At 37.4% G+C, this 14,848-nt stretch overlaps 2 protein-coding genes across 2 annotated transcripts in view; one reads left to right on the top strand and one right to left on the bottom strand.

Moving 5' to 3' along the window:
* Nucleotides 1-326: 326 nt before the first annotated feature.
* ptrh2 (peptidyl-tRNA hydrolase 2) lies at nt 327-1,689 on the bottom strand. The gene is made up of 2 exons (XM_056735965.1): nt 1,626-1,689; nt 327-1,010 (listed from the first exon to the last, which is right to left on the bottom strand). Exon 2 carries the CDS (start codon nt 1,000-1,002, stop codon nt 478-480), a length of 525 nt encoding a protein of 174 aa, XP_056591943.1. The 5' UTR covers nt 1,003-1,010; nt 1,626-1,689; the 3' UTR covers nt 327-477.
* Nucleotides 1,690-7,404: 5,715 nt separating this feature from the next.
* The window catches only part of rps6kb1a (ribosomal protein S6 kinase b, polypeptide 1a), a 63,823-nt gene continuing 56,379 nt past the window's right edge, over nt 7,405-14,848 (top strand). The window contains exon 1 of the mRNA XM_056735902.1: nt 7,405-7,630. The gene's annotated coding sequence lies outside the window, so the exon portion shown is untranslated. The remainder of the gene's footprint in view (nt 7,631-14,848) is intronic.

The raw sequence follows: 14,848 nt of genomic DNA, 5'->3' as shown, positions 1-14,848 counted from the left end.
GGGAATTTGTGGGATTTCATGATTTGCGTTCAAGCATCACATGTTAATGTTCATAAGATATAAAACATGTCTGTAAAGGTTAGTGTTAAATGCAAGATGCTGTCCAGTTAAAAAGGAACAGCATTTCAAATCAAATGGTCATGGTTTGACAAATGTTGTTTTGGGTATGAGGGAGTCTTTCTGATATTGTAGAACAGAGATCCCAGATTTACATTAACCGAATAGCCCATTTCTGTACATAGACTTAAAGACCAAACAAATGTACTTGTATGTTCAATACTGGAATGGGTAAACTGTTTAATTAAAATAAACGGTCAAACTATAAATCAAATCGTCTCATTTCAACCCTTTAATTTCATTCCTTCGATCTTTGTGATTTCCTCCACTGTACAAAAACTATAATGTCTAGGATTGGTCAAAACTGTACATCTAATGACAAGTTTAGCCCCATCTTTGCAATACACTCAGTGTATCCATTCAATACAGTTTTAGGTGTCCTGTAACTTTGTCGACAAGATCTGACGGCCCGGGTCCAACACCAAGAACCGTCCGAGAACCTGGAGCGATTTGGGTTCTTCCAGCATCCTGGATTAAACTGACCGGAAGTCTGAGCTCTTTGGCATGGGTCAGTAACTCTAACAGACAGTCCTCATCCGGGGCCTTGACCACCACTTTAGGCTGACCACAGTACTCCCACTGTTTCAGGACCTCTGGGTTTCTGCGCTGGACCTGTTTGTACGCGGACACGGCGGCGTGAGAGCACTGGGCCGACACTTTTCCTTTTCCCATTTTTAGATCCGTTCTGACCACCAGGATCATTTTGAACTCTCCGCTCTCTCCCATCACGCTGGACTCGCTGGCAGTAGCACCGCTGTTTTCCAAAGCGGCCATCATAGTGCGGGATGCTTTGCCAAAGCGGCCACGGAGGTGCCAACCCAGGCAAAGGCCACAGCCCACACCTGCCAGTATACCTAAAGCCACAGATCCATACAGAGAATCCATCCTGAAATCTGAAAGACAAAGATCAAGGGTTGCATTACTAAAACATCTCAACTCACAATCCTGTCTTATCTGTTTAGTAAACACAATTATTTAAGTTTTACAAAAAAAAATGAACTTATCACATGGCACCGCCCTCTTTCAAATTAGCCAATAGCGTTTCGTTTAACTCACAGCCTTGAATCTGACGTGAAGCTAAATTAAAGCACGATGTCATAAAACGTTGATCCGAAATGCTTCAAGAGACTGTTTTGAATACTAGTATATTCTAATTGCAATTTTTGATATACTGATTTATGTACTTTTAACTTATTATTGGTTACGATTAACGAGTGTTAAAACAGCTAGATTCTGAACGAGCCCGTTCATTTATGCAACTATAACTATGATCACCACGGCAGTTTTTTCGCTGCATTTTAACAATTTAATTCAAGTATTTATAAAAATCACTCTCTCCACATAAGTTATGTCTAAATGTTAAGTCCCTGAAATGCGTTCATGACTCTTAATGCCTTCTCGAACAATCTATTGTTCACTTCACAACACTCCATTGATATTTTATTAACATTTGCTAGAGAGACTATCTAACATAAACGTGATTGACCGAGTATTTGAAAACAACTCACAAGCTATGATGATGATTTAGCAGCCTCCACAAGAGCCCCTTCAGCGTGCCGGCGCGTACTTATGACGTCACTTTCTTAAAGACGCAGCAACGTATAAGACAAACGTATGTTTAAGGTGTCCAACCACAAAGTACTGTAGCCTGGAACTATACTGTATTTGTGAGGTGTTGTTTCTTATTATTATTCCTTTTCTGCCCCAAAAGTGTCTGGATGTAAATTAACCGTAGGTCCGTAGGGTAAATTCTGGGTAATGCCCTAAAAAATGTAATTACATTTTTCTATAATCTTTTTTGCAAAAAATGGCCCCCAAAATAATGTTGGCATCTCCTTGTCAGAAAACGTTCCCCAATGTTCAGAATGGAAAAAAACAAAATGGGGCTGGATTCAAACCAATGGTCTACAAGCTGTTAAAGGAATAGTTCACCTAAATTAAATATATCATTCATCATTTACACACACAGTTGTCATTTTAAACATCTGTGATTGTCTCATTTCTTATGCAAATAAAGATATCTTGAAAAATATTGGTAACCAAAACACGTTGGTCCCCCTTGACTTCTGTTGTACGGACACATAACCAAAGCAAGTAAATGGGGATGAACGGTTTTGTGTTACCAACAATTTCCCAAATATCTTCTGTTCTGCAGAAGAAGAAGGTCACACAGGTTTGAAATGACTAAAGAGCATGTAAATAAACAAAGAAGTTTCATTATGAAAGTGAACTATTCCTTCAACAGTGCTAACCAGCGGCCCACAATTTTGATTCTTCAACTGCATAATTTGTCCAACATAGGAGGGGGGAACGCATCCTGACTACTGAGAATGCTCCTGTCAAATACCCCTGTGTCCTTCAAAATTCATACATAACTTAGATTTTAACTACAACAAGTGGCCTAGGCCTTGAGGTTTTCAGCACGCTATTGCTAAATTTGTCCAACAAAGGGAGCAGATCCTGACAGCTGAGAATGCCAGTGTCAGATAAGGTTCCCCTCTGTGATCAATAAGAAAATAGAGCTTGGGCGGGGCTCAAACCCACAACATATAAAGTTTGAACTACCAGCACTTACCACTGTGCCACAAGACTTCTTTGGATTATGGCTTTAAATGTCGCTTTTAATTCATAAGTATCTCGCTTCAACTAGTTAGGAAGCTCATTCCCTTTTACGACACACAGCAAACTATCTCTATGTAGAAACCTGTAACAACGGTCCAGATTAACTCAAAAAATTAGTGTCCAATCTCTTTTTTGGTGCATTGTTAATTTTTACTCTATTAAGCCCTGGAGACTAATTTAAGACCGTCTAAGGAAGCTTTGAAACCAGACACTATGTTTTTGAACTGAGCTCTCTGGGTTGTTATGCCCTCGGTGTACCCCTGAGAGAGCAGGTGTGTTCAGGATTGTGAAAGAGTAACATCCTCACTCAACTGTTGATATAATGTTCTGGATTCTGACATTGTCCTACCTGCTTGCCAGCCGTATCCTTGCTTGATCCATTGGTTTGAAAAAATATGTGTCCAAAGCATCCCTCTGTGAAGCTATTGTGTGAAAGCCGTAATTGTAGGTGCTCTGAATGCAGAAAAAGAGTGTTAAGCTGTTAAAGTAGTGCTATTTACTAGAAGGTAGTTTATAACAATTGTTATAAAACTCTTTCAATGATTTTAATTTATGTAACTAAAAGTAGTCATGTCATTTCAGATTAGTCAAATATTTTTGAAATCTTAGAGAGTATTTTAGCTAAACTTTTTATATAAAGTAAACTGAAATGCATTAGAATAGAGGAATGGGATGTATAACTACACTCTGTCACTGCAAAATAAAGTCTCAACATGCACTAAAATGATTCTGAATACTAAAAAGATACAAAGGGGAAGTTGAACAAGATTAGATTCAAGAAAAAGCACAGGCATCAAAGCCTTTTCATATGTCTTTGCAATGGTGGAACTGCTACAGAAGCATCTTTGTTGTCAAAACTATACAGTGCAGAAAGTTATTTTTGGTGCGTTTGTGGTGGGCCTCAGGGTTTTTGTGTAGTTGGTAACAGACATGTAGAACAGTCTTTATATAGACTGTCATGCCACTGCCAAATTTAGTGTGTATGTGAGATCTCACCAGGGTATCGTTGAGCACACCAAGATTAGTAAACAATGACAGAATTTTCATTTTTGGGTGAACTGCACTTTAACTAAATAGTTTCAAACTATTTAGTGCACTTTTATATAACACAGAAGTTCAGCAGAACCTACTTTGCATCCAACGAAAGTAAATTTTGGGGCTCTACTTTTATAACATTCTTTACAATGTTATGTAAATGTCATAAACAGGTATGTTATATTTATGCATATATGCAAAATGTTAGTAATTTTTGGGTCTCTGAAACAAAAGGTTATCAAAGGGATTGAAAATGGGAATATAAGAAATATAGACTTTTGCTTTCATTTTTGTACTTGAACTTGAATTGAAAGAACAGCTAAGGCATAACAGGCATACATATGATTTAAAAAAATCATTTAAAAAAATTACCAATTAAGAACTTTAGGTGAACTTTCACTTGAAAGATAATGATGGACCATACTGAACAAAATATGGGAATCAACAGGTTGTTTTTAGCTTAATATTGTGCTGGCAGACTACGCTCGGTTGCCTTGGCATCTAGGATGACACTGGCAGGCATAAGGCTTGCTTCTCTGGATCATGCAGGTCTGATTCAGTTACACTAATTTGCTAAATGGCAGAGAACTGCAGCCAGCGGGGCAATCAGACATGACAAGAGATCCGACACAATTATGAAAGTAGATTCTTCATCCGTCGTTGCTTGTGTACCAATCTCTCTTGTCATCTCACTCCTGGTTGAAAGGCATTTCAAACCCAGATTTTTTAATCTATTCCCTCAGATCTCTTGAATATATACAGGACTGAAGTACTGTTGCTTCCAGATCCCTCAGGCTTTCTTTTTACTGTTTTTATTTATAGACTTTTCAGAAGATTCCCTACAACGCTGTTTGTCAAACGCCATACATTTTAACTACAAATAATATTTGATTATATTGTGTTATACAATGTGCATTTATAAAGGAAAAATGATATTTCATCTTTTAATTTCCAAAACATTTTCATCAAAGAATCGCTATTAATCCATATAATCATCCTTGAGCGCAACCACAGCATTTCTCACGCATTAACAATGAGATCTTCCTGCGGGCTGTATTGTTTGCCAAGTAGTTATTTATTAAAATCCCCATGGATTACTTTCATAGATCTTGTTTCAGTTCTGTCAAAAAGGTTTGAAATGGCTTATAGGGGGGCAAGACTTCTTGCGAAACAGCCTCGGATATGTAATACCAGTAGTTAAACACTTAGAAGAGCTAGGGGCCTCATGGTGGTTTCCTCCCACACAGCCATATGCGATAGAGCGTGTGCTCTACGTGCTCCTCAAGAGTACGCACTGTTCAAGTTGGCCGCTTTAATATTTACATAGTGAAATGTGAAATATGCTGTTGTATAATGCCATGTGAAATGCATTTAAACACGTGGTACAGAACTCACTCTCTTTAACCTACTTCTTACTTCCAGCAGTGATAATATGCAGCTTTAATTGCACTTGAACTGGCAAGTCTGATCGGAAAAACACATCTTTCATGCGAGAAACTAGAGTCGTCTGACAGCCTGTGTGGGAGCATTTAATCAGGCGGGTCGCTCTGACTTGTAGCACTTGCGTGGAAATGATTCTAATATGACTAAGTCTGGCATTCCCGGACCAGGCGTCTGGCTTTTCCAAAACTACATCTCAAATGACGCAAGTAACCACTGCAAAACAGGCCAGCTGATGCTCCACTCCCTGAAAAGAAATCTTATTTAGTGACAGTTTAATATAAGTGGGAAACTGATAGTTTTCAATAAAGGAAGTGCAGAATAGTACAAGCTAGTATAGGCGAGACGGGGCATTTGTTTTCACTAATGGTTTGATAGGAAATATACAAGGTGTGTTAATTGTTGTGGATCATTTGTGACCCTGGATCACAAAACCAGTCTTAAGTAGAACGGGAACATTTTTAGTAAAAGACAAAAATACATTGTATGGGTCAAAATTATTCATTTTTCTTTTATGCTAAAAATCATTAGGATATTAAGTAAAGATCATGTTCCATGAAGATATTTTGTATATTTACTACCTTAAATATATAAAAACTTTATCTTTGTGAGTGGATGGCCTGGCACAGTGCCCCTGATTAACAAATTCAAAGGCGATTTTCTCAATATTTAGCTTTTTTGCACTCTCAGATTCCAGAGTTGTAAAAGGTTGTATCCCAGCCAGACATTGTCCTATTCTAACAACTCAGTCATCAATAGAAAGCTTATCTATTCAGTTTTAGATTATGAGATTATGGAAATATCTCAATTACGAAAAATTGACCCATAAGACTGGTTTTGTTGTCCAAGGTTACATTTCAGAGCAAACGTAGAAAAAGCGATAAGGTGAGAACGTTTAAGGTGAGATGATGGTGTTTAGACATCATAGACCGGTTTTGCTTTTTGAATGAGGTCACTTCCAGTGACTTTTCGCAAACCATCATTTATGATGCTAGGATGTTGGTCTTATTATAAAGATTTATTGTAGATCTTTGTTTGTAAATGTGGTTGCGTAATGTTCTCTCTAGCTCAGCATATAAACATGCCTTGACATCTCCCTGCCTCCACATGACAACCAGCTCTTATTGTTGCCAAACTCCTGACATTATGAGTTAGCCGAGGTGAATTTGCACTTTTTACCGAGCCTGTTTAAACACACTACCTGTAAACATTACTCATCATTTATAAAACACCAGTACTGCACCAGTATGCAAGCCAAATGTGACTATGGCAGAAAACAGACAGAAAAACGCCAAGATGTTTAAGTAGAGGAAGCTTCCCTGGAATTCACTAGAAGAGCGACATTTTCTGTTCTGTTTTCCTGGAATTCTAGTGATGCAGCTCTCTTCTAGAAACCTTCAAATGCCTCCATAACATCTAAACCCACTAGTTTCACTATGACAACACAACCCCTTGCCCTCTTCACCAACAGACGAAGAGACGCTGAGGAACAAATGTTCAGATGTTGTTCTCCTAAATTTATTTGGAAAAATAACAGCAGAAACAAATTAGACAGTGACGGGATACAGGGAGAGTGCAGAGCTACTGTATAAAATCATTTGGATCACAGCCATATTTCATGAGAAATCTGGGTTCATACTGAAATCTCGAACTTTTGATTGCAGACATTGGAATTTGGCAAATCTAAGCACATTGTGAGACGCTGTTTTGACCTTTTCTGAAAGCATAGGAGACACATGTGGGACTAATAAGATGTTCTTCTCATAAGAAACATTTTTGCAATCACCTTATCTCTATGCAATCGAATATCATATAAATAATTGCAATAATAAAGATGTCCTATAAGTCAGTTTGCTCTTCTAAGATAGCTAATAAAGCAATAAAAACATAAGTAAAGGAGAAACAAACGAGAAATAAGAGTGGACATAAATGAAACAGAAAGCAATTTGTGCACGATGCGGTGAGATAGAGAAGAGAGAGTGAGCGAGCGAGTGAATGAGAGAGAGAGCAAAAGGAACTTGTTGCCCCTGGTTGGTGTTGTGTAAGACTTGGCCTGCTGTAGCAGAATAACACTCTCATTCTCTCAGTGCTTTGAACTCTGGTACCCTATTGCTCCGACCACCCCTCTCTCTAACAGCGAGAACTCACACTGAGTTGCCCTCTCTCTCTCTGTCTCTCTCTCTCTCCCTCCCTCACTCACTCTATTTCCCTCTCCCTTCTATGTTGTGTCGCACTTTTCTTTCAACTCTTATAAGCCGTGTTGCATTCTCATTTCTCTGCCTTCCTAATATGTGTGTGTCTGTCTACCTCTCAACCTGACGCATTGATGCATGGAAAGTTCCTGAGGAAGATGTTTTTTGGTTACTTTCTCGCCTCTGCCGGACATTGAGACCATTTGCACATCATTCCGTGTCTAGTAAGTACCTGCACCAGCTCAGTGTGATAACAATGTGTGGTTAAGAAAGCGAGGGTAACTGGATTCCGGGGAGTCGATGCGCCACATGTTTCGTTTTGCGCTGCACGCGTGCATTTTAAATGCGACGTACGTGCGCGCGTCTTTCTGTTGGAGCTGCACATCTTTTACAATGTTTGTGTAACGACTCTACGTTGTCTTGTGTAAGTGATTATGTAACCCAGCAATTGCTTCCTTGTCGCTTAATGCATGTGTGTAAACAATGCATTTTGAAAGTGAATCCACGTGCGCGCGTGTGTAGAGGATGCGTGTCTGTGGCGTGGCTGCGTTTGACGTTTGCAGGTGCGCGCGTGTTGTCAACGGGTGTTTGGTTCGGTGCTCTGTGGCAGGTACACCTTGTTTGGGGTCGGTTGTCATTTCACGAAGCTATTGGAACGAACGAACCCCTTGAACCGAGATTTAGCTGTGGACACTCCCCCTCTTACACACGCACGTCCCTCTGTTTCTTGTTCTCTCTCTCCCTCCCTCTCACACTTTATTTATTTCGCATTTCATTCTCTCTCTGCGTGTTCTCATGAGGAGCAGCCCCCCTTTCGATTTGTTTTTTCCCACTTTATTTCATTTACCGGTGGGAGTCGATTCTAAAAGAATCGATTCTTTGAATCAAACGCATGATTCAAAGGATTCTTTGCAATCAAACGCAGGGAATAACATTTACTTATTGGGATTCCTTAATTGTTTATTAAAGTACTACACGCAAGTCCCTATAAATGGGAATTTTGACTTGAAATCTTTTGATAGGGTTTACTAGAACAAGTTAATTGGTTTGATTGGGCTTTCTGTTGTTTACATCATCGCAGTAACGTTAGTTTGTTCTTAGCATTGTGAGTGTATTGTTGAATCATTCAATAAAAGGATTCGTTTAATAACAACGAGTTGTTCATGACTATCTGCAAGTCTATTCGTTTAAAACCAACTGCAAATGGTGATATGTCATTCAGCTGAGCTGTGTTCTATCGGCATATTACTCAAAGTATCGCGAGAGCAGTTCAAGGCCATACGCAATCGTCTGCTCTCGCGGGACTTTGATGTATCGCGCTGATTTGTCTGCGCAGCCCCGCAAGAAGATGAATTTCTCATCATCTAGAGTTGCTAAAGATGCTGCTTGACGGTTTTCTCACAAATACTATTTTAGGGTTTATTTTAAAAGAAAATGCAATTCATTGCCATTTATTTCTACTATTTATAATACTCTATAACACAATCTAATATCATAAGATCCCGCTTCGCCTGTTATATCGACTGTATCAATTTCAAACATCTAAATCCTCTATCAGACTTGAGTTTATTTAAGCCTCTGGTTTGACATACAGGTGCTAGCAGGGTCACAGACAGAGGCTTTAAAACATCTGGTAGACTTTAGTGAAGGCCAGCCTAGTTCTGAACATCCCCGTGCGTCACACACTCACTACGCGTTCACTGTTTCATTTGGCACTGATCTCTGGCTTCAAGTTGAGAAAGAATGTACTTGAAACTTCCTCTGGAAAGAGCACTTTCCTGCCCTAATTGTAATCTGAGAAGTATTTCTGACTTGTTTTTTCCTCTCTTTTTACTGTTTGGCGTGTTAGGATGATTCGATGTTTATCTACTAGAGCTGCAGCGCCATCTAGTGGTCATATATGATAACGTAACAGACGAACCCAATGACCCCTCTAAACATTGAGGTTTAGTGGGAAATAAATTCAGCGATCGTTAGGTTGGTGCATTTTGGTTGAAACCTTGCTGTGAGGTAGACAGTCACGAGTATAAGAATTTCACTTTTTATTGTTCTTTATGGTATGGCGTTGTCTTTTCGGTGTATGTATCAGATCATGTATGGAAATTAATTTAAACCCTTCTCTGTACCGATGAATGTATACACAAAATAGCAGTGATATTAGATGAAGTAACAAACTGACATGAAAGAATGAATGAGTGAATAAATGAATAAACTTACTGGATTGTTTTGGGAATTAAACAGAACGTTGGTGTCAACTGCACACAATGTCCAGATGATGGCGCCATTGCACACAATGTCCAGATGATGGCGCCATTGACCAGTGTTGATGTCACGTACTTGATGTCTTTGTCTGATAACAGAGATCCAAAAGTTGTAACATTTTCTAACAATGTTTTGGAAATCAATAGACTTTTAGTGTGTGTCTGTAGTGCTTTAAATTGACAAATTAGTCGCTTTTACTTAAAGTAATGAAATTCTGTGAAGAGATATGATGAGAACAAGATGATTGATGTTTGTATTTTACGTTGTGAAAGGAGTGCTTGACCCGTCTTTAACATCTTTCCTGTCAAAGATCAAATGTTTTCTGTTCGGTGAGGTCATTGCGGATCTTGTTATGTGATATGTGGTTTGTGATCATATGTCGTCTCTTTTTTCATTGAAAAAAGATTTGTCATTATATACCAGTTTTACTTTAGGTCAAGCCGTTTGAACATGTTTAACACACATTTACTTTTTAAAATGCTTACTTTGTTCTATTGATATATTTTTTATGAGAATTTGGCGTGGACATCCTACCACATTAACTTTCATCAGTATAAAGTAATGTGAAAATATCTCATTTGTATTACTGTAATGCAGTGATCTGGATATTAGCTTACCTTAAATAGCTTTCCTGTTGCTCAGTGGTAAGAGCATGGCGCTAGCAACAGCAAGTTCATGTGTTCGGTCCCAGAGATTGCACATATACTAGAAACAAATCTATAGTATAATGCAATGGAAATCGGTTTGGATAACAGTGTCTGGCAAATGCATAAATGATAAATATACATTTAAATTTTACATGGTCAATGAAAAATTTAGCTGAATTCCGGTTAAATTAGAGATTTTTTTTTCACCTTAGAGATTTATTTTTATTTTATTAATGCATATTTGATTTTGTCACATAAATACATTTAAAGAAATATGCTTAAATCCCTGGCCTGCTGTGTTAGGAACATAAAGATTTGATTGTAATTGTAAAGTATAAGAATAAACAAATTTAAAGAATAATCATGAATGTAAGTCAGGGTGCCATTTGTCGTACTCAATTTAACATCGTTTAATAACAATGGTAATAGTAGAAAAAAAATCGGACAGGTTGGTCCATAATTGTGGTCAAAATAAAGTCACACTTCAAAATGCTATGTTCCTTAAAATAGACGTTTTACTTTTGCAAAATAATAAAGATATTTTTTATTTTGATTATTAGTTAATTTAGCGAATTCTTGGTGGTTTTTAGTTAATATAGCTCCGCTATCATTCAGTAATATATTCTAAATCATCTTTACTCTTTTTTATTTTTTTTAAAGAAACTTGTCCAGCAGAGAGTGACTAGTTAAACTAGTTGTGTTTTAACTCTTTGAAATACAGAAAATGCATAAAACAAGGAAAAATATATATATTTTGACCTGTAATGATGAGTGACAAGTGACCCTATCACCAGTCCCGTCACATAACATCATTGTCACTGAACATGGCATTTGATGAAGATCTTTACAAAGCGGTGATTTTGGTTCTTATGTCTCTTTTGTCTGGTATCTGAATTTGCATTCACTGCTCATATGAGTCACAGCTCGACCCCAGCATCTCTCTTTGTCTGTCTCTCTGTGGGAGACAGGACGACTTGTACTTTACCCCCTCTTAAGAAAGTCAGTTGTTGTTATAACTTCAACCAGCCTGCAATCTCACAGACCTTTGAACCAGGTCCACTGACCGCCATTTTTGTCAAGTTGTAAATATCGCACTCTGTCCCTCTGCTGAGGCGCAATGAAACTTTCGTACTGCTGGACTGTGATGTGAATTGGCCTTCGAACGACCTTACGTACACTATGAAATCACATGACTATACTTACTGTAAATTTGTATCATGTTACTGAATGAATGAATGGGATGTTAATGTGCACATGCATTTGTTTGAACTTCATGGTATGTCCAAACACAATGGTATTTCAATGGTACTTTGAACTTTATAAACGTAGTTTATAAGTAGTAATTGATTGTCATGAATCATGATAATTGAGACGAATGTTTTGTCATTAGCTACTATTAAGTAAATTGCTGTCAGAATAAAATGACTGCATTAGCAGTTTTATGATCAGGCTGGAAATTAAAAGTCAACTGTAAATCAAAACCTGTTATAAAAAAAAAAACAAGACATTATATTTTAACATTTGCACTTGAGACGTCATTTTGAAGATTAATTGTACTATATATGTGTGTGTGTGTGTGGTAGTTTTTCCTCCAGCTATTTACACAGCGCTTCTACGATGTAACTTTGCCGTAATACGCTTTGAAACATGTTTGGGTAGGAAAAAGCTGTTTGTTTATTTAATTAATGTGATTTAAAGCTTCTTGTGTTTCTGAAATAATGCACCTGGTTTCCATCAATAGAAGGATGTGTGATGTACGTCTATCTAATACTCTCTACCAGGACGTTATATTAGAAATTGCAAAATATCTTGGAGGGTTTGTAGAATTAAAATGCGCCAAAGACCCTGAAATAAAATTGCGATTACACCCTGGAGTGCCCTGAAACTATCATCTGCTGTGACAATATAAATGTTAGGGTTGGGTTAAAACAGTGATATTATGTTGCAGGATTTACGGCCAATAGTCATCGTCTGAAGGAGGTGAATTGGATCTTTGAGAAGCACAACTATTCACTAAAGCTCAAATACACTTGAAAAATTAATAACGTGGTTTATAGACCTATTTATACCCTTATGCACATGGTCATAAAGAGTGACAAAGGAAATCGTTCCTGTCCGTGTTTATTATGGCTTGACATGTTTTTGTAAAGAACAACGTTGAGAAGAATTTAGCTTTATGTAATGAGTAAGTATTTACATGTGCTGTTTTTTGTTAACATCATAATGGTTAAATTTGGTCGATTTTATTGCTATTTTTTGTGCTGTTGTTAATATTTTGTGCTATTCTCTTACAATGACAAATATGTTTGACCAAAATTTATAGATTAGTTAATAAACGTTAATAAGTACGTTAGTTACACATACAAAAATATCTAAATGGAGCTTTTAATTTAAATGGAGACATAACTTACCATCATAAATGTATTTCTTTTTATTGTAACCCAACCATACTTATAAATGGCAAGATTTTAAATATAAAATATATGCAATTATCTAAATATAAATACATTTTTCCTTTTTTGTTATATCCCTAGAAGGTTTCAATTTCGATCATCTGAAGGTATTTTTTCACCAAATTCACCTCTTGCCAGGAGTAGGCTAAATAGACATTTACTTAATGTATATACTTAATAGAATTACATATGAGCTTTTCAAATTAATCAAATAATTCAAATATTTTACATTTAAATTATTAATTTAAGCAAGTTGTACATTTTTGTGAAAACATTTTTTATAAAATGTGATAAAGTCTGCGCACACACACGACCTCTATTGACCATGACCTTGTCACAGACTCTGATGGAGCCTTTCTCACTCTATCAAGAAACTCTCAAGGGTCATAGTGTCAATACACCACACCTCCACCGACACCATACCACCTGCAGTCATGCTCTTAAAACCCATTGCCCAGGTGCACGCAGATAGACGCTCGCACACCTCACCCCTCCCTGCCCCATTTTTGCCACACAATGGCCCTCTAATCGTGCGTGTCATTCTGGGTTGTGGGCGGGTTTGAGTTGTGAGTCAGATCTGTACCTGCTCATGCCCCTAAAACCACGTTTGAAACACGAAAGGAAACTGCCGATTCATACGGGCGACAGGTGTGAATGTGTGAAACGTGATTGTTCTGTGTTAAGGTAAATGTAGTTTGGCACGAGGATCTGTCTTAAGATCTTAGTGTTCTTTAAACTTGAATTCAACTGTTTCATCATTTCAGTTCAAGTCCTATTGGTGTCAAACCCAGGACAAAAGCTTTGCATTTGACGTTATGAATGGAACACAGACATTTTTGTTTGATTCATTTCACTCATTCGGTAGTAGGAAAGTGACACAACATTCATTCCATGACTGAATTACTGACTTTATTCTTTGTAAGTTATCTTTGTGTGCATGTTTTTTGTGCATGCCTACATTTCTGTGAACATTTACAAGAAAGGAGTTTTCTTCAGTGTTTACTTTTGTAAGTTAGTTAGTACAGACAAATAAACGTATACTAATAGAACTTATACACAAGAAGGTAATAACATTAGATTGCATTAAAAATGATAACATCAAATGTTTAGCAAGTTCCAGAGTTGAATCAGGAGAACAAATGCTAATGCAATGATATGGAGGTGAGAGAGCAACAGTAAAAGGGACAGTTTAACTTCTTTAACTTTCTGGTAAATTCTTTTGTCATTTTCTTACTCTCTTTCAAAGCCGTATGACTTTCCTGCGTCTGGGGGCCACAAAAGAAGATGTGAGACAGAATGTTCCCTCTTGTCTTTATGATACAATGAAAGTAAACGGTGACCAAAAACACACCATAAAAGATTGTAAAAAAGTATTATAAAGTCGAGCTTTGTGTGAGAGTTATTCAGTGAGACATTCCTTGCTGTTGCTCTCAGATCTTGTTCGATTTTGTGCAATTTGGCACATCATGAGAAAAAATGATCCTTGACGCGGATTAATCTGGCATAACAATCACGATGCATTAACAACTACCGGTAAACACACTCAAGCAGAACATTAGAACTAGTTGAAACTGGTGGGCTTGGTACTGACTAGTAAAGACTTTTTTCATTTCACAGCCGGGAAGTTGAGGTGTGATGTTCGTATCTGTGGGCTTTTGGTCTTCGTATTTTTTGCTGGTGTAAGAACACAGAAGCATGTAATCGTCACTTTGAGTCCTTAAGAATAATTGATAGTTTGCTTAAAGTCAATAAATGATGTAATGTAACGCGTTTTGGTTCTGCGTAGTCTTACAGGGCGCTTCCTGGCCTCCTGTAAGATGAAAACAAATATGGGTGTAATTATAGAAGTTGTTGATGTCAGAGCTTTAGATCGGCCTGTATCATCACTGTTTCTTATGTAAGGTTACTTTTCTCTGCTACCTTTCAGTCAATGCATTTTGTGACCGGGGCTAGTTGTCAGAATGGTTGTATTAAGGTTTTTAGTTAAATGTTAGTTAAATGTTTTGCCAGTGTTAGATTTAACATTCTTGCTATTAAAATGTGTGTGTTAAGAATTGTTTCGACTAAGTTTACTATAAGG

Source organism: Triplophysa dalaica, chromosome 22 (genome assembly GCF_015846415.1).
Source record: "Triplophysa dalaica isolate WHDGS20190420 chromosome 22, ASM1584641v1, whole genome shotgun sequence".
In the NCBI taxonomy this organism is placed as follows: Eukaryota; Metazoa; Chordata; class Actinopteri; order Cypriniformes; family Nemacheilidae; genus Triplophysa; species Triplophysa dalaica.
This window is presented reverse-complemented; position numbering and strand designations above follow the sequence as displayed.

What these genes read in the sequence shown, in the direction of transcription:
- ptrh2 (XM_056735965.1), bottom strand. Translation starts at nt 1,002, where the DNA reads ATGGATTCTCTGTATGGATCTGTGGCTTTAGGTATACTGGCAGGTGTG.